Source organism: Argopecten irradians, chromosome 6, assembly GCF_041381155.1.
Source record: "Argopecten irradians isolate NY chromosome 6, Ai_NY, whole genome shotgun sequence".
Classification (NCBI taxonomy): Eukaryota; Metazoa; Mollusca; class Bivalvia; order Pectinida; family Pectinidae; genus Argopecten; species Argopecten irradians.
In genome coordinates, this window is record NC_091139.1 from 42595994 (window position 1) to 42622106 (window position 26113).

At 37.1% G+C, this 26113-nt stretch overlaps 2 protein-coding genes across 2 annotated transcripts; one reads left to right on the top strand and one right to left on the bottom strand.

The window, feature by feature from the left end:
* The first annotated feature begins 272 nt into the window (after positions 1–272).
* Positions 273–6729, top strand: LOC138325960 (transcriptional regulator ATRX homolog). The gene is made up of 6 exons (XM_069271995.1): positions 273–361; positions 3856–4143; positions 4292–4526; positions 4875–4954; positions 5369–5578; positions 6332–6729. Exons 1-6 carry the CDS (start codon positions 334–336, stop codon positions 6394–6396), a joined length of 906 nt encoding a protein of 301 aa, XP_069128096.1. The 5' UTR covers positions 273–333; the 3' UTR covers positions 6397–6729.
* LOC138326530 (acetyl-coenzyme A synthetase, cytoplasmic-like) lies at positions 6719–15105 on the bottom strand. The gene is made up of 8 exons (XM_069272629.1): positions 15040–15105; positions 14771–14812; positions 14377–14433; positions 13958–14041; positions 13568–13676; positions 12916–13115; positions 12261–12306; positions 6719–10436 (listed from the first exon to the last, which is right to left on the bottom strand). Exons 1-8 carry the CDS (start codon positions 15103–15105, stop codon positions 10237–10239), a joined length of 804 nt encoding a protein of 267 aa, XP_069128730.1. The 3' UTR covers positions 6719–10236.
* Between the last annotated feature and the right edge of the window lie 11008 nt (positions 15106–26113).

The window sequence follows — 26113 nt, forward strand, 5'->3', positions numbered from 1 at the left end:
TCAATTTTCAAATGCTGCACTGAACTCAATAGATTCGCCGCTTCCTGATGATCACCCCAGGCCATGTCATGAGGATATTTTCACGCTGGAATTGAACATTAATGCAATGAAAGAAAAAATGTCGATATTTATTTCAAGTGTTTATTTAGCTATCTATCAATATAAATGAATACATCCCTTGTACCCAAACATCTCCGTGATCAATACAGTCCACTATATTTTATAATCGAATGCACCTGAATTGTAGACGCCACATCAACGTCTACGGGGCGCTTCAATCAAACGAGAAAATAGTGTAATCATTAAGTCTCATTTCAACATTGATGACAAAAAATGTGTGATTCTGACAGCAGAGGTGCCGGTAAGTTTTATTTGAAAGCTCTGCATGGACATACATACTTATGGCTTGTGCAGATGCTAATTAATTAATGTCAGAAATATGTACAGTATATGTGAAACTTGTGTGTACAGTCAGTGTAGGTATATCGATATATCTGCATCTGTCGTAGATTTAAGTTTGCGAAAATTCTGTTGTTTTCCAGTTGATTTAAGGTTCATGTAATGGCTTTAAACAGTGATATTTTGCAAGCCTAAAACGCATTACTGTGCTGCAATTGAACAGAACTAATTTCATTAATTGTTGGTATATACCCTGGTAGCTACTGTTGTAGCGGAAAAGATATTACCTTCTGACTGACTTAGGTGATATCTTTTCCGCTACAACAGTAGCTAATACCCTGGCTAACTGTCAGTCTTACTGTTGATATGTAATTTGTGGAGCTGCGTGTAAAATACAGTAAAATATGAGAAAAATGTATAGTTCTGGAGAAGACATAGAACTCGTGTGAATTGCATTGATGGAACCAAATTATCATGCCATCGTGTTCAGTTGTGAATATGCCAGGTACTCCAACAGTTTGTTTGGCAAAATCGGACCAGCAAATACATGTAGCGCAGGAGCCTAGTGTAGTAAATGCAAATGGCTGCTATAAATGGCGGATCGAAAATATCGCATATAAGAAGCCATCTGTAGAAGAAGAAATGATCAGGGAAATCATCCATGAAAGTCCCATTGGGCACAACGACCACTTGGTACTAAAGTTCAAATTTACATGCTATAATAAGGGGAATTATGCTGGCATGCGCACGGATCTAGACATATCTTGGGAGGAAATATTAAAAGGAGATGCGGACAGTATGTACGAACAATTTATCGAAATATTGAATAGATGTATAGATAAACATATACCTATGATAAAAGGCAACAAGTACAACGCAAATAATAAACCATACCTTCCACTGAACATTAGAAAGAAAATCAACAAAAAACATAGTACATGGCAGCGATATTTAGAAGTGCCAACAGAGTCGAAATACAGAGAATATACTAAAATCAGAAATCAGGTAAAGGGTGCATTGAGGAAGGCGAGACGAGATATGGAGAAAGACATTGCAGGAAATGTCAAAAGAAACCCGAAACGTTTCTGGAAATACATCAACTCGAAAAGAAAGGTAAAAACAGGGATTTCAGAACTTAGGGGTTTAGACGGAGATGATTCAAAAATTGCTATGTTGGATGGGGACAAAGCAGAAGTACTTGCACAATTTTTCAGTAGTGTTTTTACAGAGGAACCTAGAGGAGATATGCCAACTTCGAATAATAAACCAATCATACATGACTCTAATGAACCTTTATGTACCGAGGCATTAATAATGAAATTGCTGGAAAGCATGGACAGCAACAAATCACAGGGTCCAGACTAGATACACACAAGATTACTAAAGGAACTAAAATTAATTCTATGTAAACCACTTCGTATAATTTTCAACAAATCAGTACATAGAGGTATAGTACCTAAGGCGTGGAAGGAAGCCAGCATAACGGTTATATTCAAGAAGGGATCAAAATCAGATGCAGGAAATTACAGACCGGTGAGCCTAACAAGTGTAGTTGGAAAGACAATGGAGAAGATAATCAGAGATGCAATAGTCAACCACATGGACCTAAATAATCTATTCAGTGATAAACAATTTGGATTCATAGCAAAAAGGTCAACAGTTCTACAACTACTGATGGTACTAGAAGATTGGACCGATATTCTGGACCATGGAGGAGAAATAGACATTGTCTACATCGACTTTATGAAGGCTTTTGACAAAGTGCCTCATAAGAGATTAATTGCCAAACTCCGAAGTTGAAGAATAAACACAAAAATAGTTAATTGGGTGGAAAACTTTCTTAGTAAACGAAAGCAACGCGTAATAGTAAATGGGAAATCATCAAAGGACTATCCAGTATTGAGCGGAATTCCCCAAGGTAGTGTCTTGGGTCCGATCCTATTTGTGATTTATATAAATGATTTACCAGAACATACTACATCAAATACTTTCCTATTTGCCGATGACACCAAAATCTACAGGGAAATTAGAAATGAAGATGATAAAAAGGCTTTACAATCGGATTTGGACAAACTGCAAGAATGGTCAAACACATGGCTACTGAAATTTCACCCGCTGAAATGTAAGGTTCTTACCATAAAAGGGAAAACCAATGAAAGTCGGAAGTACAACATGACAGATGCAGGAGGTAATAAAATTAATCTTGAGAACATATCATCGGAAAAAGACATAGGAGTGCATGTGGACAAGGATCAAAATTTCTCTATACACATTCAACAAGCAGTCAATAAAGCTAATAGTATTCTTAAGCTTGGACTAATAAGATCATTTGTATACATTACATAGATGAAATATCATTTAAAGAACTTTTCAAAGCATTAGTAAGACCACATTTAGACTACACTGCAAGCGTCTGGAATCCATACAGAACAAAGGACATCGAATCCATAGAAAAAGTACAGCGGAGGGTAACCAAACTAATCCCGGAGCTCAGAGATCTACCCTACAGCGAGAGATTAAAGCGACTAGGCTTACCTTCACTATCCTATCGGAGACTGAGGGGAGACATCATAAATGTATACAAGATAATGAACAATTTCCATGACGAAAGGGTTACCATTGGATTATTTGAGCATGATACAGCATACCGGACGAGAGGTCATTCGCAAAAATTAAAGAAAAAACATTGCAAGTTAGATATACAGAAGTATTCCTTTGGATTTAGAACTGTCGATATATGGAACAGTTTACCAGAAAATATCATAAACTCAACAACAATAAGAGACTACGAGATAAGTCTAGACAAGTACTGGGCTAATTTGGAACTTAAATACAACCACTTGGGGAGCTATAAAATGGAACACGGGACGTGCCAATTAACTTACTTCATTTAATAATTGATATCACTTAGTTACTTAACGTACATCATGGATATTATTTCATTGTATTAGATATGGACATAGAGGCATGTTACTTGCCTGTGTCCATAAAATATCTTATTCAATTTTATTAAAAGTGTAATCTTCAGTACGGGTGCTACTTTTCCGCACATTCCTTTAGCATTCGGTTTGGTAAATTATCTGGACCAGAGGCTTTAGATGGATAAGATTTCAATAGTAGTTTTTTAAGTCCGTTTTCATCAATCTTGATAGGTGGTATATTTTGTTTTGCTTTGAGTCTAGTTGTTGTAGATCTATATTTTTTTCCAAATATATCACTGTTATCAACTTATCTGGTTATTGTCGGATATCCTGGAAGACTCAAATTTGTTCAGAGTTACTTTCTTTACATCTGTTATTTGAACACACGAACCATCTCACACCCTAGGTAATAATAATAATAATAATTTAAGTTCCTCATCATTATTTATTTTATCATTTTCTTGGCAGTTCAAACCAGGAACATATGAAACTCAAAATATACTGGTAACGACTCAATATTTTTTCAATATTTCAGTTTTCAAAAGAAAGCTGCTTCGGCGTCTTTACGGGGATGCTGAAACTGCACATTCATCACAGCAGGAGCTGGATAACACATCAACACAGGAGACAAGTGTTGATCCAGCATATACCACTGCAAACTATACATGTAATGTGATCACAAAGAAAAAAGTTTATGGTGTGACTCCAAGACCACTTCATATTCCTCAAGACAAAGACAATGGCCAATTTAATGATCAAAACGAAACAGAGTTCATTAGAGAGGGGGATGAGAGTGAATCTGAATCAGAGGAAGGTCTACCAGGTATTAGGTTTTGTATTTATATGGACACATTTACATGTATAAGAAAGTGCAAAATTGTGCAATTTGAATTTCAAGACTTTGTGATGCAATACATTAGAAGTCAATACTGTACATGTTTTAAATTCACTGTCCTTTCATAACTAAACAGTTAAGAGGAGGAGGAGGCGGAAAAGAAAGAATGCAAATAATGAGCCACGGGAAAGACAGCAAAAGACAAAAGAGGAGACCGAGGAATCAAATACAGTACTCACAAAAAATCAAAAGAGAAAATTGAAGAAAAAGAGGAGAAAAGAACGTGAAAAGAAAGAGGACCATGGAGAAAATAAGAAGGGATTTACATATTCTGTTGATACAGAGGAAAACAGCAGTAAATCAAATAAAAGGTATAATCATTGACATGCTCTAGAATTTTTCTAGTTTTGTTTCATTCTAATTTTAATTTATCATAATAGCTGTAAATATGTGTATTGTCATCATGTATATATATTGTACACAAATGTCACTTTATTAAAGTGTTTCAAACATTTCAGCAAAAGAGCATGTTTGAAATATTTTCATGTAGAATTTTTGTACCCATCAACTTTGCTCCCTATGAGATTCAGTTTGTACCAGGTATATTTTATTGCTCACTGTTATTTGCTTGACCTTGTTTAAAAGTTGTTATTTTTTTACATGACTGTAACTGAAATTTGAGTGAATTTATATTTTGTTAATCTCCATTTTGATTTCAGTCGGAGAGATGAGCTGGGTACCAAATTAACAAACCTGATAGAATTTATCAGGGCTGTATGGGAAGTGTACCATCAAGATGGTTGGTATATCTATATATCATATCATAATACATATATTAATATTTGTAAGGTATCTTTGGATAATTGTGAGGCATTCATATAATGGTTGAACTTAAAAATGATATGTAAAATCAGGGCTTTGCAGTGAAATATATGGTAGTAAAAATGTTAATTTAATATTTGGAAAGAAAGGGCAAAGATTGTACCATTAGAATGAGATATTCCATGTTTTTGTGCTTGAGTTATGCCCCTTTTAAAACAAATTTGATTTATCTGCCAATTAATCTTACCGTGTCTTCTTCGTTCTAACCGGTAGGTAACATGACAATACATAAAATGTCTCACGGTAAAGGTATGTTACTGGAATGGGACAGTTGTTGAGGAAAGAGTAGCTTGTAAAATGTTTAATGCTTAATTCTGTATTCATTTCTCAGTGGCAGTGAAAGACCCTACACATAACAAAGAAAACATTGATAGATTGTTCATACAGATTTTCTCTACACAAGATATAGAGGAGGATGTAGTGTTGGATGAATTTGATCATCTCTGGCATTTAAAAACTCTGCTAGTACTCAATGACCATCAGAGAGCTGAGGAAAATATCAGACATCTTGAAAACATGTCAACCGTAACAATTGATGATGGTATGTATTATTTTGTTTTGGTATGGCTGGTTTTATACAACCGCTTTGGTTATTTAGTTGTGTGTCTTCTAGTGTAACCTGAAAGTTCTAACTAGACCTAGAGTCATAGAGGTATAATATAACTACTTGGCCAATGGCCATCATCATTGCTATCATCTCTAAAAAGGAAAATGATCCAAGGTTCTGTTACAAAAATTCAGAAATCCACTACGAAACCTGCCTATATCTGAGGCCTTTTATTTAGTTAGTCTAAATAAAAAACACCTAATACAGTGTATATGGACTAGTTTAGTGGACTCTATGCATTAAGGCATAAAGCAACTTAGAAATACATGTAACAGTCTACTTGGTAATTGAAATAACATGATAATAGATCTGCTGTATTACACATTTGGTCCTTCACTCCTGGATCACTTATGTTTTCTAGGTACTTACTGAATTTTGCTCAGCGTTTTTGCCTGGGATCTCCAGTTTTTCTCCACCATTAAATCTTGGATGAACTAACCATTTTATAAATTATACATCATTATGTAAAACGACAACATATAAACATATATGGTCTAATATACAGGACTTGTCATCATAGAGTTAATCAGTGACAATTAAACAATATATAAACATTCATGGTCTAATATACAGTACTTGTCATCATAGAATTAATCAGTGACAGTTAGACAACATGGAGATTCAAACAACCAGTTGTGTATTCCATCCAATTGGAGTATTAATGAAGTATCCTTGTTTTTTCCCCAGAGTCTAAGAAGTTACTGTGTGCTGTAATGAGATACTGGATGACTGACATCGCAAACCATACATGATGTGCATATTATTTGATACCGGATGATTGACATTGCAAATCAAAGATTGTGTCCTTTCATTTAAAATTAACTGCTTGTCAGAGATGGCATGTCTATACATCAATAATGCTGTGCCTTCAAAATGATGGTGATGAGCCAACAAGACGTTGTTGTCTACTATTCAGCGATAGCCAATTGCAATGAGGTGATTTGATTTGTACTAATAGTAGTATTAATTGGTGCTAACAATTGGTACAAATGTCCCGACTAAATAACAACTTGTTGATCACTGAATATGTAGGCCATTCTAACAAAATAAAGGGAAAAAAATGGAAATTAAAAGTTATAACAATTTTACTTGTATTACTTGTTTATTTATTGATATTACAGAAATATATATATATATACACCACTATGTCATGTTATTAGTACTCATAGTTAAACCATCAACATAATATCCTACCGGTAACTAAACCTAAATACTCACACCCAAAATCATTCTCCTGATCAAATACTTTTGGATATTGAACATGAAAGTGCAACCAAAGGTATACTTGACTCGTAGCACCTTTAATGGTTTATTTGATCAATGGAAAATGTTTCGAGTAAGCAAATCTATTAAATGTTCTAAACTACAACTGTTTAAATAAAATATCTGCTATATCTATAACTATTGTCTTGTATACTACTAAAACACTTCCCTCATCAGTAGATTATTTAACCATAAAACAGCCATCAATCCAACCGTTTGTGACATTTCAGAAATGTCGAAAAGCCAGAACAGATCAAAATTGTATACTTGTCATAACTCGATTGTACGACATGTTCCATTGAGCAAACTTTGGCTGGATTGATGACGGACATACATATAGTCCTGTAAAAAACATTCACAAACATTTTCTGTGAACATGTAATTTAGACATAACGAAAAACATCCATGAAACTTACAAATATCACAGAAACTGAGACAATCAAAACATGACGAGGACTGTTTTATATGTGAATCCTAAGTATAAAGATCCTGGTGAGAGGAGGGGACCTTTGATATTGGGGTATTTTCTTATCTCGTTTATACACAATTTCCAAAAGCAATTTTGAGATTTGTTAATATGCATATCTGTATATACATGTATGTTTCAAATTGCTACAAATATCCTTATGGTGGTGCATTTTAATACCAGTGCATATTAACCTATTGCTTATAGATTTACTACTTTATTATGCTTTGTAAGCAAACCCTTGCATTTATAAACAGAATCTGAATACAACACAATCATCATTTCAGCATTATGATGTCATATATGTTTACAATATCATTGGTTAGTTTGTAAGTGGCTAATTGTGTGATAATGCTATTTCTCTTCCTGTCAGAACTGAAAGGTCTCAATATTATTTCAGCATTATCATGTTTTAATACAACATCAGGATAGTTTGTGTGCTATTTCTTTGTCCCATCACGACTTAAAGGTCTCACCTCAGGCAAATTTTACTGTGAATCCCTGAGTTATTTTGCATATTTAATTTTGGGACATTGTAAGACATGAAAGATTTACATATAAACAATATATTTACCAGATATACGCAGGCAGAACATTATATGTTATAGGCCTCTTAAATATTGACCAATGAATTATTGACTACAGTCATCAACAAATATGGCACAAACAGCCAAGAATGAAATTGTAGGGCTAATAATAAAATACAAAATAATGCAACAAGTATTTAAATACAGACACCTACTTATTTTGGTGTACATGTATTCAACTTTTAGCACATCAATTATCTATATAAACCGGAAATGCAAATTATAAATGTATTAGAAAACTATTTCAGATTGACGTAAAGATTGCAAGCACTATGAATATAAAAATCTCATACTTAAAAGCATAAATGCAAAGGAACACTTTTTTGAAAAGATTGCCATTTTTAACTCCTTTTCAGACACCTGGTATACTTGATAGTAGGAAACAGGTTTTAGAAAATACACAAAATTATTATAAAAACATCCGAAAAAGTAGCAAATTAAACTTAAAATCATCAGAAAAAGACTTAGTAAAGAAAATAAACATTTTAGACTTAAAATCATCAGAAAAAGACTTAGTAAAGAAAATAAACATTTTAGATTAAAATGAAAATTTTAGTGCATCAATAGGAAAACAAATACATTATGCATTTGTTTTAAAATACACTTTGAAAACATTGGGTTTTTTACATGGAAAAAACTCTGCTACAAATGTAATATTGCCTCACAAGAAATATTTTGTACATATTTGTGACATAAAAGCATGGGAACACACTGTGTAAATAAATCTATACTATATATACAAGTAAATATAAGCACATTATACAAAAAGATAATCTGAAAATATTGAACCAATGTGATCTTCTAAACAAAACCATTTGTGTGAACACTTTCTGTAGAAATACCCTGTACACATAAACAAGAACTCTAAATGCTACATGGATATATGTAAGTCTGGGTATGTAGAGACGACAGAGACACAAAATATTATGCTGTTTGATTGTTCTTGAGAATCTTCCTTTTCATGTACTCCATCACAATACATAAAGCTGTACCAATTAGAAGGGGAAACAACTCTTGCGTTAAAGTTGGGTGTATATAGTGCGTGTTTGACCTGCTGTTCAACCTATTTTGTAGTGAGGTACACGAAATGCTTACACCATCCAATAGGCACTTAATGTGTTAACTGAGCACTATGGTGACATATTTACAATGACTCACAAATCGTTCAAATCACATTTAATTTATTTATAATGACCCACAAATCTCTTCTCTAAATTGAATGAGTTTGCATTTGAGCATAGAACACACACAAGTGAATATGCAAAACATAAAAACATTTCTTCTTTATGAGTATATTCTGTCACTGGTTTTTTCAGTTATCCTGTTTAACATAAAATCAGCATAACTTTATGATATGGTTTGAAAAGGATATCATGACTTGCTTTATCTTCAGTCTTATTTGGCATTGAAGGGTCATTTACAGCAGTATGGTTTATAATTAAACATTGACAGTTGTGGTTGGGGTGAAAACTGGAATTTTCTCCAAGAACGGACCAACGACCATCTCCTACCTAAACGATGTGATTGCTTCTGCTGCCTCGAGCTCTGATCTTCTTTATCAATAACTTGACCAAGGTATTGACCATTAGGCCATTACTAATACAGTTCATAGCTTTCTTGGATTCACCTGAGGAATGGCTTAACAAAGCAATTCTTTATACTGAAGAATCCAGTGTTGACAAAATATCTACGAGATAATATATATATATAAAAAAAATATATATCATGTTACTTTTTTAAAGAAATAAGTTGAAACTTTAAGAAATGAAAAAGGCACAAATATAATGAAAATGGTTCAAATTCAAATGCATTGTCAATAACAGAAATTTAACTTTTATGCGAAACCTCTGATAATGAGCAAGTTCGATAATCAAACACAGTAAATGTGTTGTATCTCTATACTGCGTAATGAATAGATTTAAGCTTTAAACATCAAATACAGCATATTGAAACAATACTTTGTAATAAATAGTATCTTTATATGAACAAACCCATATTGCTAATAAATGCAATCTACGTGTGTAAGAATCGCTAGAAAGCACATATTCAGTCAAACATTGAAGTATTTTTGAAACCAGAGTAAATTGACGTAATTTTTGCTAAATACATTACCCTATGTTCGCATATAACGATAATTGCTTTTTGTTTATTTGTCTCAGTATATACTGAAATAAGCCAACGATGATTAATACACCTAAAATAACACTTTCAATCTCAAATCCTACATAATATGGCGAGACCTAAGTGATACCAATAAAAGTCAATAGACAACCTTTTTATGCAGTTTCTGGGCGGAGTTGAAACAGCTTCTCAATGACGCTCTCATCAGCCATTGTTGTAATATCACCGACGTTCCTGTCACCAACAGCAATCTTACGAAGAATTCTTCTCATGATCTTTCCTGACCTTGTCTTTGGAAGCCCAGGAGCATTTTGCACAAAGTCTGGTGATGCAAATGGTCCAATTTTTTCTCTCACTGAAAAGCAAAAATTTGTGACTAACATACATTTTGAATATGCAAAATCAGTTAAAACAATAAACTTCATCTATTTTGCATTGATAGTGAAACGAGTTTTACAGCTGATACCGAAATCAATTTAAGTCTTAGAGCGGAAAAAAATCAGAATGAATGGATAAAACTCGCATGATCAGGCAGGGGGCTCCTGGCTTTTCACATCCATGCCTGGAATCAAACCTCAGCCAGCTAAATGAAAGGTGAATGGCTTAACCATTACAGTGTGAGATCAAACCTCGACCAGCTTGGTGAAAGATGAATGGCTTAACCTTTACAGTGTGAGATCAAACCTCGACCAGCTAGGTGAAAGATGAATGGCTTAACCTTTACAGTGTGAGATCAAACCTCGACCAGCTAGGTGAAAGATAATGGCTTAACCTTTACAGTGTGAGATCAAACCTTGACCAGCTAGATGAAAGATGAATGGCTTAACCTTTACAGTGTGAATCAAACCTTGACCAGCTAGATGAAAGATGAATGGCTTAACCTTTACAGTGTGAGATCAAACCTTGACCAGCTTGGTGAAAGATGAATGGCTTAACCTTAACAGTGTGAGATCAAACCTTGACCAGCTGGTGAAAATGAATGGCTTAAACCTTACACAGTGTGAGATCAAACCTTGACCAGCTAGGTGAAAGATGAATGGCTTAACCTTTACAGTGTGAGATCAAACCTTGACCAGCTAGGTGAAAGATGAATGGCTTAACCTTTAACAGTGTGAGATCAAACCTTGACCAGCTTGGTGAAAGATGAATGGCTTAACCTTAACAGTGTGAGATCAAACCTTGACCAGCTTGGTGAAAGATGAATGGCTTAACCTTAACAGTGTGAGATCAAACCTTGACCAGCTTGGTGAAAGATGAATGGCTTAACCTTTAACAGTGTGAGATCAAACCTTGACCAGCTAGGTGAAAGATGAATGGCTTAACCTTTACAGTGTGAGATCAAACCTTGACCAGCTTGGTGAAAGATGAATGGCTTAACCTTAACAGTGTGAGATCAAACCTTGACCAGCTTGGTGAAAGATGAATGGCTTAACCTTAACAGTGTGAGATCAAACCTTGACCAGCTAGGTGAAAGATGAATGGCTTAACCTTAACAGTGTGAGATCAAACCTTGACCAGCTAGGTGAAAGATGAATGGCTTAACCTTTACAGTGTGAGATCAAACCTTGACCAGCTTGGTGAAAGATGAATGGCTTAACCTTAACAGTGTGAGATCAAACCTTGACCAGCTTGGTGAAAGATGAATGGCTTAACCTTACTGAGATAACAGTGTGAGAATCAAACCTTGACCAGCTTGGTGAAAGATGAATGGCTTAACCTTAACAGTGTGAGATCAAACCTTGACCAGCTAGGTGAAAGATGAATGGCTTAACCTTTACAGTGTGAGATCAAACCTTGACCAGCTTGGTGAAAGATGAATGGCTTAACCTTAACAGTGTGAGATCAAACCTTGACCAGCTTGGTGAAAGATGAATGGCTTAACCTTAACAGTGTGAGATCAAACCTTGACCAGCTTGGTGAAAGATGAATGGCTTAACCATTACAGTATGGGATCCAACCTCAGCCAGCTTGCTGAAAGGTGAATGACTTAGCCATTACCGTGTGAGATCCGACCTCGACCAGCTAGGTGAAAGATGAATGGCTTAACCATTACACCAAATCACCCAGAACCAGTTTTTACATTCTTTGAAAAGATAAAATTGTATTGGAACAAGAAACAATGCTTGGGTAATTCTCCTATTCTTGAAAGGAAAACAAAACATAACAAAAATGATTATACCTTTTTTCTTCAATTCCACAACCAAGTTTTCACTAAACTCACAGCCCTGAAACAAAAATACAAACCAAATAAAATAATCAAAAATTTGACACCATTATTTGTTGTCAGCAGCTAATACCTAGACTAATTAATAACTACAGAAAAAGTTGTAATCACACATCATACCCCATGTTTGACACTTTGTAATCTTATCATCTTGTTTAATTAAGACATTTTAGTTGATTAGACCAAGAATTTGAACATTTACAATGATGTTAACTTCTATGTGTTTACACCATCACAAAGAATATTCAGTCCATACTGAGGTATAGCTACACAAGTACATTATAGCCAGGTATTTACGTGGGTGAAAATTTTCTTGATTTTAGTTAGAATGAGGAAATCAAATTTGAGCAGTTTTAAATTTTTGCGATATGGCTTTCAGGGTATATCTGATTCAACTGTTTCTCAATATTATACAAATCTGGATTCCTTAAATCATGGGGACGTGTCATGAAATCATAGAACAAATCTCAGAAGCAGCAGAATACCTCAAATTAAACAGGACATTCATGTTACACAAAATGACTGTATTGAGGGTTCCATTGACAACATACAGATCACACAATAACATTAACAGCTGAAGACCTCAGTGTATTTGTAGGCTACTACCCACCTCCTTGAGAGTAACAAAACAGTAGGTACACTCCCCCTTGATTTCGTGTGGGTGCGACACCACAGCTGATTCGGATACTTCTTCATGCTCTATTAGGGCACTCTCTATCTCAGCCGTACTGAGGAGATGGCCAGACACATTGACCATGTCATCAATACGTCCTGTAACCCAGAAATATCCATCAGCGTCACGTTTGGCACCTGCAATACAAAGCAAAGACACCATTTATATTATACACAATAAATAGTTTATATACTCTATGAAGAAATCATACATACATGTACATGTATACACATGTATGCATTTTCCAATATCTGAATCCAATATTTGCTTATGTTTTAAATGAGAGACTTACACATATTTTTTTTTTAATTCAAACTGTGGATTTTTTTTCCATGAGTAAGGAGAAATGTTAAAAAAATACATAATATAACAAATCGATTTATTTTTAATCTGAAATTAAGAATAATAAATGAAAAGCATTTTATCGTTATTACAGGTAGTTGATTAGGTTACATTAATTGTGCTTCAGATATTTATCTTGAATATTAGGAGTATTACATAAAAGAAAACACAATAAATGACAATATATTTAATTCAATTTAGCATGACTTATGTCTGTAAAATAGATATTAACAAATAACTCTCATACCATCTCCTGTGCAGTAATATCCAGGGAATTTCTTGAAGTACACCGTCTCAAATCTCTCATGGTTTCCATAAACTGTTCTCATTATACCAGGCCATGGCTGCTTAAACACCTGTAAATTTTAAAATCAGGGCATTTGTATTGTCATTTAAATCATAAATACTTTGAATATCGCTACCTTGTATATATGTAGTTCACTTGATATTAATCATATCAAACAATTTGCATAGTGTTATGTATCTTGTATAGATGTAGTGCAGTTAATTTCATATCATTGAAAGGTGATCATACAATAAATGTATATTCTTTCGAAAATAATCTTCTATGACTTAAATTTCTTTTGTAATTACTATTAATGGACATTTTAAAGGTGTTAACAAAGAATATATTTACCAGGTATCCTTCTTTACCAGGCTCTGTGATTTCCTGTCCGCTCTCATCTAGTATGGTTGGTACTATACCAAAGAAGGGGAAAGTCTGCAATCGAACAGTAACACATTTTATAGAAAAACTACAATGTGATTAACATATTGGTACTTAACCCTAGCAAACATGATTCATATCCTATTTTTGAATCAACCCTAGCAAACATGACTCATATCCTATTTTTGAATCAAAGTTATACTGATTCAAAAGTGTGATTTTATTCAAGACCATGACTAAGTTGTAAGTATACTACAAGCTTAATGATTTGAAGAGAAGTCATCCAATGAACCAACAGAAGAAACAGCACCAATTCAATGACATCTCCATGTTTTCCTAGGAGTGATATTGGGAATCAGGCCTTTTGACTTCAAACACTGTATACTTACCGCCGAGCCAGGTTTGAGAGGAGTGGCACCAGGTAATGGTGTAAGGGTGTGTCCGCCCTACAAATAAAGCAACACATACTCAAACTTCTCTCATTACCTATACATAATACCACATGGTTTCCAGTGAAGGACTTATAGAATATTGAGACTCTTTACTCTCTCAGCCACCACAGAGTAAATAGGCTCTGCCACTTGTGACAGAATGTTAAAGACTTTAAGCATTATACCGCCACAGCTTACGAGGCTAGAGATAGACTGACAGCGATATCACTTTTTGTTTAGTTTTTACTCACCCACCCTTGCAAAAATCAAGAATCAAATAAAACCCTTTTTCTTTTGAAACAATCAACTATGTTCCTCTATATAAAAATGTTAAATACTATACATGGCTTACAGTTTCAGTCTGCCAGAAGGTGTCGACGATGGCACAATGAAACTGTATTCAGAACATTACTTGGCATTACAAACCAGGTGAGCGATACAGGCCCTCTGGGCCTCTTGTTATTAAAAGTTTCCGAATCAGTATCAATCATCTTGACTTTGATTTTAATATACAACAGGATTTTTTTTCAACATTTTTCTTAATCATTAAAAAAGTAAGACAGATATGGATATTGGGGCTTGAAAGAAACTAAATGGTAGTTGGTTAGGTCTTTAGCTCACCTGGCTCGAAGGGCCGGTGAGCTTGTCATGGCGCGGCGTCCGTCGGCGTCCGTCGTCCGTCAACATTTCCTTTAAATCGCTACTAGTCATAGAGTTCTGCATGGATTGTAACCAAATTTGGCCACAAACATCCTTGGGGGAAGGGGAACAGAACTTGTATAAATTTTGGCTCTGACCCCCCGGGGGCAGGAGGGGCGGGGCCCAATAGGGGAAATAGAGGTAAATCCTTTAAATCGCTACTAGTCATAGAGTTCTGCATGGATTGTAACCAAATTTGGCCACAAACATCCTTGGGGGAAGGGGAACAGAACTTGTATAAATTTTGGCTCTGATCCCCCGGGGGCAGGAGAGGTGGGGCCCAATAGAGGAAATAGAGGTAAATCCTTTAAATCGCTACTAGTCATAGAGTTCTGCATGGAATGTAACCAAATTTGGCCACAAACATCCTTTTTGGAAGGGGAACAGAACTTGTATAAATTTTGGCTCTGGCCCCCCGGGGGCAGGACGGGTGGAGCCCAATAGGGAAAATAGAGGTAAATCCTATAAATCGCTACTTGTCCTAGAGTTTTGCTTGGATTGTGACCAAATTTGGCCATAAACACCCTTGGGGGAAGGGGAACAGAACTTGTATAAATTTTGGCTCTGACCCCCTGGGCGCAGGAGGGGTGGGGCCCAATAGGGAATTTAGAGGTTAATATTAAAATTCCTTCAGAAAAGAAACAATGAACCTGTATTCAGAACATTACTTGGCATTACAAACCAGGTGAGCGATACAGGCCCTCTGGGCCTCTTGTTATACATAAAAGACCTTTCTGAATAAGTGCTTAGTTATTTATATTAATTTCAGGGTTCTTTGGACATGAGGATTAATTCTGGAAGCTGGATGGCATTTTAAACTTCATCGAGTGACCTTACATCGGTTGTTTATGTATATAGGTAAAGAGAATTTAGTGGGAACTACTCATGGTTGGCAGCGACGCTAACAATTACACTTAGAACATTTTAGAGATATGATATTTTATCACAATAATAAATGTTTTGCTTATTACATCAGGTATTTCATTATTACTTTTTTTAGCTCACCATCATCAGATGAGTGGGCTATTCAAATCAGCTTTTTGTACGTGGATGTGGTCCCTGATATCCTTACGTCCGTCCCGTCCGTCCGTTAACAATTCTATGTTGTCGGCTATTTCTCAGAATTTGTACTGAAGGTGATTCTGTGCTCAAATATCATATGTGAGGTTTCCCCTCGGGCCCTAAGTTTGTGCATAATTCAGTTTTGGGACCAATCGCGGTTAGACGCAAAGATGGCCGCCCAGCATGCCATTCCTTGGAATTTGTTAGTTAAAGTTTGTTATCGCTAAATTATTTCTGAGGAAAGTTACTGAAGCACGCCACATGAACACACCCAAATCAATATGCGGATTTTCCCGCTAGGGCCCTAGTTGTGCATATTGGCATTTTGGGGAATCCAAAATCGGTTTAACACCTCCAGATGGCCAGCGCAGGCAGCCATCTTGGAATTTTGATCACTTAAAGAGTGTTACTCCGCGTAATTCTCAGGAGCCAGTCACAAGAAGGGGCAATATATCTCCATATTCCATATGTAGGTACCCCTATAGGCGCCCTAGATTGTGCATACTTGGCGTTTGGGTCCCCACCCAAAATCGGTTTAACAAGAATGGCCGCCAGGCAGCCATCGTGGATTTTGTATAGTGCTTAAAGTATATGTTATCGACTATATCTCACAAAGTTACTGAAGGGATCTTTCTCAAATTTCATATGTAGGTTCCCCTATGGCTTCTGAGTTGTTGCAATATATGGCGTTTTTGGACCTCGAATCATAGTCGTTAATCAAAATGGTCGTTTTGGCAAGCCATCTTGGATTTTAAATTCGTACTTAAAGATTGTTATCCAAGCTATTTTCTCCACAAAGTACCCTAAGGGATCTGTCCCCCTCAAATTTCATATGTCGGAGGTTCCCTCCTAGGGTCTCTAGTTTGTGCATAATGTGCATTTTTGGTATCAGAATCGGATCAACAAAGATGAGCCGACAGGCGGCCATCTTGGATTTTGATAGTTAAATATTGTATTATCGCCTCTATTTCTCACCAAAGTAACTGAACGGGATCTTTTCTCAATCCATTTAATATGTAGGGGTTCCTCCCTATGGCTCTCTGTTGTGCATAACGATGACGTTCTTTGATCGATTCGGACATAACAAAAAATGTCCGCCAGGCTGCCATCTTGGAATTTTGATAGTTTAAAGCGTTAGTTATCGAGCTAATTTTCTCTGACTAAAGTACTGAAGGGATCTTTATATATCTCCTATTTCAAAAAGTAAGGGAAATCACCCTAGGTAGTTTGTTGTGCATAATGCTTTTTGGATCGATCAGTAAGGATACATCTGATGGGTAGGTTTTGAGACGGGGGAGGGGGGGGAAGACGGTTGAGTTTAAAACGATCAAAAACCGGTAGGTCCAAGGGGATTATCCCCCGAAAAGCGGGCCTTGGGCACGGCACCAGACGAGGGGGGCAGGTGAGGTAGGGCTGCCTCTTGGAATTGATAGATTAAAGTTTGATATATCACTATTACTCACAGAATGGTATTGAATGTATCTGTCCTAAGATTTCCATAATAGGTGTTCAATAAGTTCCTAGTTGATGCATATTCTCGATTTGTGACCTCAAGATCGAGATTGGTACAAGCAATCGTCCCGCCAAAGGAGCCATCTTGGATTTTTGATAACATGAAGTTTGGTTACTGCTATTTTCACCGAAAGTACTGAAGCGATCTTGTCTCAAATTTTAATATGTAGTATGTTTTGCAAAGTTTGCAAAAGCAGAGAAAAAGATCCCTCTTGTCCAGATTGTCACGACGTAGATTCTTAAAGTCTCTTGAGTGGGCGCCAAGATCCCATATGGAGCTCTCTTGTTTATAGAACATCTGAAAACATGCCAAGCATAAAGGTGTGTTTTTTTAGCCCACCATCATAAGATGGTTGGCTTTATCAAATAGCCTTTCGTCTATGGTCCGTCAATCTGTTAACGTTTCTTGTTACCACTATTTCTCAGAAAGTGCAGAAGGGATCTTTCTCAAATTTCATATGTAGGTTCCCATAGGGCCCTAGTTGTGCATATTGCATTTTGGGACTGATCGGTCAACAAGATGGCCGCCAGGCAACCATCTTGGATTTTGAGTTTGTTTTCGCTATTTTACAGAAAATACTGATGGGAGCCTTCTCAAATTTCATATGTAGATTCCCTTTGGGCCATAGTTGTGCATATTGCATTTAAGGAGTGATCGGTGAACAAAATTGCTGACAGGATGCCATCTTGACAATTGAAATTGATTACCTCTATTTTTCAGAACATACTGAAGGGATCTGTTTCAAATTTCACATGCAGGTTCCCCCTAGGGGTCTAGTTGTGCAAATTGCATTTCAGACCGATTGATGAACAAGATGGCCGCCATCTTGGATTTTGATAGTTGAAGCTTGTTACCGCTATTTCTCAGAAAGTACAAAAGGGATATATCTCAAATTTCATGTGCAGGTTCCCCTATAGGAGCCTAGTTGTGCATATTGCATTCTGGGACCGATCCGTCAACAAGATGACCGACAGGCCACCATCTTGGATTATGATAATTGAAGTTAGTTACCGCTATTTCTCAGAAAGTACTGAAATGATCAGTCTCGAATTTCATATGTAGTAATATGTAGTAAAAGTTTGAAAAGCTGAGAAAAGATCCCTCTGTCATGGCGCGGCGTCCGTCATCCATCTGTCCGTCAACATTTCCTTTAAATCCCTACTAGTCATAGAGTTCTGCATGGATTGTAACCAAATTTGGCCACAAACATCCTTGGGGAAAGGGGAACAGAACTTGTATAAATTTTGGCTCTGACCCCCCGGGGGCAGGAGGGGTTGGGCCCAATAGGGGAAATAGAGGTAAATCCTATAAATCGCTACTTGTCCTAGAGTTCTGCATGGATTGTAACCAAATTTGGCCACAAACATCCTTGGGGAAGGGGGAACAGAACTTGTATAAATTTTGGCTCTGACCCTCCGGGGGCAGGAGGAGGGGGGCCCAATAGGGGAAATAGAGATAAATTCTATTAATCGCTACTTGTCCTAGAGTTCTGCATGGATTGTAACCAAATTTGGCCACAAACATCCTTGGGGGAGGAGGAACAGAACTTGTATAAATTTTGGCTCTGATCCCCCAGGGACAGGAGGGGCGGGGCCCAATAGGGGAAATAGAGGTAAATCCTTTAAATCGCTACTAGTCATAGAGTTCTGAATGGAATGTAACCAAATTTGGCCACAAACATCCTTGGGGGAAGGGGAACAGAACTTGTATAAATTTTGGCTCTGGTCCCCCAGGGGCAGGAAGGGCGGGGCCCAATAGGGGAAATAGAGGTCAATCCTTTAAATCGCTACTAGTCATAGAGTTCTACATGGATTGTAACCAAATTTGGCCACAAACATCCTTGGGGGAAGGGGAACAGACTTGTATAAATTTTGGCTCTGACCCCCCGGGGGCAGGAGGGGCGGGGCCCAATAGGGGAAATAGAGGTAAATCCTTTAAATTGCTACTAGTCATAGAGTTCTGCATGGAATGTAACCAAATTTGGCCACAAACATCCTTGGAAAAAGGGGAACAGAACTTGTATAAATTTTGGCTCTGGTCCCCAGGGGGCAGGAGGGGCGGGGCCCAATAGGGGAATTATAGGTAAATCCTATAAATCGATACTTGTCCAAGAGTTCTGCATGGATTGTAACCAAATTTGGCCACAAACATCCTTTTTAGGTCATCTGACCCCGAAGGTCAGGAATGACCTATAGTCGTCATGTTTCGTCCGTCGTCGTCGTCCGCCGTTCCGCCGTCCGCGCGGTGCGCGTTGCGCCGTCTCGCCGTGCGTTTAACATTTCACATTTTGAACTTCTTCTCAAGTTCTACCGGTAGCGATTTAGAGCTGAAACTTGCATGAAAAATGATCATGACATGGGGGTTCCCGACAAAGTGTTGTTATTTTTTCGGGTCGATCTGCAATCCAAGAAGATGGCCGCCACAGCCGCCATCTTGAAAACACATTTTGAACTTCTTCTCAAGTTCTACCGAGTGCGATTTGGCTGAAACTTGCATGAAATGATCCTGACATGGTCCGACAAAGTGTTGTTATTTTTCGGGTCGATCTGAAATCCCAAGATGGCCCGCCACAGCCGCCATCTTGAAAACACCATTTTTGAAACTCTCTTCTCAAGTTCTACCAGTGCAATTTGGCTGAAACTTGCATGAAATGATCCTGACATGGTCCCGACAAAGTGTTTGTTAATTTTTCGGGTCGATCTGAAATCCAAGGATGGCCGCCACAGCCCGCCATCTTGAAAACACATTTTGAACTTCTTCTCAAGTTCTACCGGTGCAAAATTTGGCTGAAACTTGCATGAAATGATCCTGACATGGTCCCGACAAAGTGTTGTTATTTTTTGGGGTTCGATCCAAAATCCAAGATGGCCGCCACAGCCGCCATCTTGAAAAAACATTTTAAATTAATAACATTTTGAACTTCTTCTCAAGTTCTACCAGTGCGATTTGGCTGAAACTTGCATTAAATGATCCTGACATGGTCCCGACAAAGTGTTGTTATTTTTCGGGTCTTCTGAAATCCAAGATGGCCGCTCACAGCCGCCATATGCCTCTTGAAAACACATTTTGAACTTTCTTTTCTCAATATTCTACCATTGCGATTTGGCTGAAACTTGCATGAAATGATCCTGACATGGTCCCGACAAAGTGTCGTTATTTTTCGGGTCGATCCAAAATCCAAAGATGGGCCGCCACAGCCGCCATCTTGAAAACACATTTTGAACTTCTTTCTCAAGTTCTATTAGTGCGAGTTTTGTGGCTGAAAAACTTGCATGAAATGATCCTGACATGGTCCCGACAAAGTGTTATTATTTTTCGGGTCGATCCAAAATCCAACATGGCCGCCACAGCCGCCATCTTGAAAACACATTTTGAACTTTCTTCTCAGATAGTTCTACCTGTGCGATTTGGGCTCCTGAAACTTGCATGAAATGATCCTGACATGGTCCGACAAAGTGTTGTTATGCTTTTCGGGTCGATCTGAAATCCAAGATGGCCGCCACAGCCCGCCATCTTGAAAACAATTTTGAACTTCTTCTCAAGTTCTACCAGTGCGATTTGGCTGAAAACTTGCATGAAATGATCCTGACATGGTCCCGACAAAGTGTTGTTATTTTTCGGGTCGATCTGAAATCCAAGATGGCCACCACTAGCTGCCATCTTGAAAACACATTTTGAACTTCTTCTCAAGTTCTAATTAGAGCGATTTGGCTGAAACTTGCATGAAATGATCCTGACATGGTCCCGACAAAGTGTTGTTATTTTTCGGGTCGATCTGAAATCCCAAGATGGCCACCACAGCTGCCATCTTGAAAAATCATTTTGAACTTCTTCTCAAGTTCTATTAGAGCGATTTGGCTGAAACTTGCATGAAATGATCCTGACATGGTCCTGACTCAAAGTGTTGTTTCCTCGGGTTGATCTGAAATAAATCCAAGATGGCCGCCAAAGCCGCCATCTTGAAAACACATTTTCTACTTCTTCTCAAGTTCTACAGTGCGATTTGGCTGAAACTTGCATGAAATGATCCTGACATGGTCCTGGACAAAGTGAACACATTTTTGATTTGGATAACCCCTTGGATGTAATTAAATTACTATTGCCAAGGTAGTCAGATCACCGTTGAATATCCTTTGCTGGCCCCTTTGTTGGAAGGGAAACAAAACAGAACTTGTATAAATTTTGGCTTTAATACAAAAAACCCCCCGGGGCCAGGACGGGTGGGGCCCAATAGGGGAAATAGAGGTAAATCCTATATATCGCTACTTGTCCTAGAGTTTTGCTTGGATTGTGACCAAATTTGGCCATAACCATCCTTGGGGGAAGGGGAACAGAACTTGTATAAATTTTGGCTCTGACCCCCTGGGGGCAGGAGGGGTGGGGCCCAATAGGGGATTTAGAGGTTAATATTAAAATTCCTTTACAAAAGAAACAATGAACCTGTATTCAGAACATTACTTGGCGTTTCAAACCAGGTGAGCGATACAGGTGAGCGATACAGGAGGCCCTCTGGGCCTCTTGTTCACCAAAGAACCCTTCAGTAGACATTGTAAGTTTCTGATGTAATTGGTCACTGACCTTGAAAGTAGGTCAGGGTCATTTAAGTGAACAAACTTTGAATTGCGTCATTCAGGATACTCTAAGACCAATATTTGAGTACTTTTTTTGTATCGCCCGCCATGATAGTTTGCGAAGGCAATACTATGGTGTTACCTTTCCAGGGGCTGTTTTCGTCAACATTTTGCTTTTAAAGTTTTGTGTTTGGCTCTGTTTCTCAAAAAGTTTAAGTCCAATCCTGACCAAACTTTAAACATAGCTGAAGGACATCAATATCACCTCAACACATCTAATTATTGCAGGAGTCATTTCAGGGGTTGGGATTCAGAGGCTGTGAAACTTAGTGATGCTAAACTATTTATGACTTGACTTTAAAGTTTTGCTTCAGCTTTTTCTTAAAAAAAAGTGTAATCTAACCAAAGTCTAATCAGCTAAAAACAATCTTGGATTATTATAGCAGTGATGCTAAACTATATTTGGCTCTTTTTCTTAAAAAGTGTAAGTCTAATCCTAACAATCTTGGAATATAGCTAAAGCGGCCATCTTGCAGGATTCCTTAACATGTCGTGGGATTCAGATGCTGTAGGACAAAATTATGCTGCATTTCACATTTCCTTCGTTTTTGTTTTAGTTTCAGATGTTTTTAAATATTCCATTAAGAGTTATAATGTAATAAAATAAACAAAGTGGTATGGCAATACTTATAATTACACATAATTCTTGTTTTAAGATTTCCACATACTGGTGACTGCTGTGACCTTATCCTAACATGGCCAATATCAGGTCTCTGGAGATTTGCTGTATACATATGCATTCTTAATCTGTATGCCTCAGTTAAAAGCTACAGACTGACTAAAGCAATCTATTGGCCAGAAGTATCTACAATTGATCAGTTTTTATAAAAACACCTGTTTCCAAATGACTGCCATGGGTGGTTTACAGTTCATTAAAATTTTCAAGAGGCCCAGAGGGCCTCTGTATCGCTCACCTGGTTTGTAATGCCAAAATAATTTTCTGAATACAGTTCATTGGGTTTCTTTTCTGAAGGAATTTTAAAATTAACCTCTAAAATCCACTATTGGGCCCCATCCCCTCCTGCCCCAAGGGGGGGTCAGAGCCAAAATTTTTTATACAAGTTTCTGTTCCCCCTTCCACAAAAGGATGTTTCTGGCCAAATTTGGTTACAATTTCCATGGCAGAACTCTATGAGAAGTAGCGATTTAAAGGATTTTTACCTCTATTTCCCCTATTGGGCTGGGCCCCACCCTCCTACCCCCAGGGGATCAGAGCCAACCAAACGTATACAAGTTCTGTTCCTCTTCCCCAAGGATGGTTTGTGGCCAAATTTGGTTACAATCCATGCAGAAACTCCTAGGACAAGTAGCGATTGATAGAATTTACCTCTATTTCCCCTATGGGCCCAACCGCCCCCCCTGCCCCCTGAGGGTCAGAGCCAAATTTATACAAGTTTTTTCTCCTACCCCCAAGGATGTTTGTGGGCCAAATTTAGTTACAATACCATACAAAAACTCTAGGACAATTAAGTAGCAATTTATAGAATTTACCTATAATTCCCCTATCTATGAAGAGTATTTGATTCTACCACATCTGTGAGTAGAGAAGAAGATTTTTGAAATTTTACCCCTTTTGGCCCCTCCCACAGCCCCCTGGGGGGTGGGGACCATATAATTCACAATTTTGATTGGCCTTATGCCTTAGAAGGTTTGTGCAAAATTTCATTGAAATTGCTTCAGCAGTTTTGGAGAAGAAGTCGAAAATGTAAATTGTTTACGGACATGCGACGGACGACGGACAACGCACGACGCACGACGACGGACAAAAGGCGATTAGAATAGGTCACTTGAGACTTCGTCTCAGGTGACCTAAAAAGTGTAAGTCTAATCCTAAACAATCTTGGAATATAGCTAAAGGCCATCTTGCAGGATTCATTTCATGTCGTGGGATTCAGATGCTGTAGGACAAAATTATGCTGCATTTCACATTTCCTTCGTTTTGTTTTAGTTTCAGATGTTTTTAAATATTCCATTATAGTTATGTAATAAATAAACAAAGTGGTATGGGCAATACTTATAATTACACATAATTCTTGTTTTAAGATTTCCACATACTTGACTGCTGTGACCTTATCCTAACATGGCCAATATCAGGTCTCTGGAGATTGCTATATACATATGCATTCTTACTCTGTATGCCTCAGTAAAGCTATAGACTGACCAAAGCAATCTATTGGCCAGAAGTATCTACAATTGATCATTTATGACCTGTTTCCAAATGACTGCCATGGATGGTTTACAGTTCATTAAAAAAATCACACGAGATTTACTTCTTATTACTTTTCATTTCAAAACTTCAACAACACAAAAAATGTACAAATATTTACATTAATTCAGCATTTCCAAAAAAAAAAAAAAAAAAAAGGATTTGCCATTTACAAACAGTAACGAGAAACAGATTTAGTACAAAAGATCTTTCTAGACTGCAGTCTTTTCTGTTGTTTTCTTTTTCTTGCTTATCTTGTTTGTTTTCACAGCTTCCTGTTTGCTTTTGTCCAAATACACCTATAAGCGAGATAGTTGATTAAAGTTAATGTATTAATGGACAATGAAGTTTTCTCACTTTGAGGCATGATGGTATTTATTTAAGCATTAAACTATCTTTTTATGAAATCTACGGTCTATATATACATGCAGATGCCAGAGCTTTTCAGACAATCTCCATAATGGATCTGTATAGACCATAGATTTCTTAAAATTTTTTAGTTTGATTGCTATATTTATCTATTTACTCATTTATGGGTCTCTGCTTTAAAGCTGTTGAGGCTATAAGACCAAGAAAACCTTTTATCAACAATGATTTAATACATAAGATTATGGACTCGTGAACACTAGTGACGTCATTATCACCATACATTTTTACCTGGCCTTGGTTTGTTCATGTAGGAATTGTGACAAGCAATGTCAATATATTCAATATAACAAAGTAATGGTGGTAATTAACTTAGCTCAAAAGACTTTGGAGTTATATTCTTATACATTTTTTGCCACACAATACCACCACTAGATCTTATTTTTTGGTTAAGTCTTTTTAGGACATGCTAGGTTTAAATTTGTGGATTGCAGAAAGGCTGAAAGCCTGCAGCCACCAACATATCCTGACGACTGTTTACAATTTCATGTCACATACAACCCACAAATTATGGGCTGATGACATAATGTTGTTATACATTATAACCACTATGAAGGCACCCCTACCCTCATTTAGATAAATTTAAATAAGTTCATACTGGCAAAAACTATTGTCATATAATTTATTTAAGCTTGGTTTCTCCATAGATGTTTAGCTGGTAAGTCAAAGACCCACTATAGACTCATGTATAGACAAAGGTAAGGTGCATCATGGAGGAGTTCCTTTATACCATTCTCTATATATATATCAGTCAAAGACCCACTATAGACTAATGTATAGACAAAGGTAAGGTGCATCACGGAGGAGTTCCTTTATACCATTCTCTATATATATATCAGTCAAAGACCCACTATAGACTAATGTATAGACAAAGGTAAGGTGCATCACGGAGGAGTTCCTTTATACCATTATATATAAATCAGTCAAAGACCCACTATAGACTAATGTATAGACAAAGGTAAGGTGCATCACGGAGGAGTTCCTTTATACCATTATATATAAATCAGTCAAAGACCCACTATAGACTAATGTATAGACAAAGGTAAGGTGCATCACGGAGGAGTTCCTTTATACCATTCTATATATATATATATCAGTCAAAGACCCACTATAGACTAATGTATAGACAAAGGTAAGGTGCATCACGGAGGAGTTCCT

What these genes read in the sequence shown, in the direction of transcription:
- LOC138325960 (XM_069271995.1), top strand. Translation starts at nt 334, where the DNA reads ATGTGTGATTCTGACAGCAGAGGTGCCG. An exon ending in ATCAGAGGAAGGTCTACCAG is followed by an intron (nt 4,144 to 4,291) that starts GTATTAGGTTTT and finishes ATAACTAAACAG; the next exon opens with TTAAGAGGAGGAGGAGGCGG. An exon ending in AACCGTAACAATTGATGATG is followed by an intron (nt 5,579 to 6,331) that starts GTATGTATTATT and finishes TTTTTTCCCCAG; the next exon opens with AGTCTAAGAAGTTACTGTGT.
- LOC138326530 (XM_069272629.1), bottom strand. Translation starts at nt 15,105, where the DNA reads ATGTTGACGGACGACGGACGCCGACGGACGCCGCGCCATGACAAGCTC. An exon ending in TCACCGGCCCTTCGAGCCAG is followed by an intron (nt 14,813 to 15,039) that starts GTGAGCTAAAGA and finishes TTCTGAATACAG; the next exon opens with TTTCATTGTGCCATCGTCGA. An exon ending in CTCTCAAACCTGGCTCGGCG is followed by an intron (nt 14,042 to 14,376) that starts GTAAGTATACAG and finishes GTTCGATTGCAG; the next exon opens with ACTTTCCCCTTCTTTGGTAT.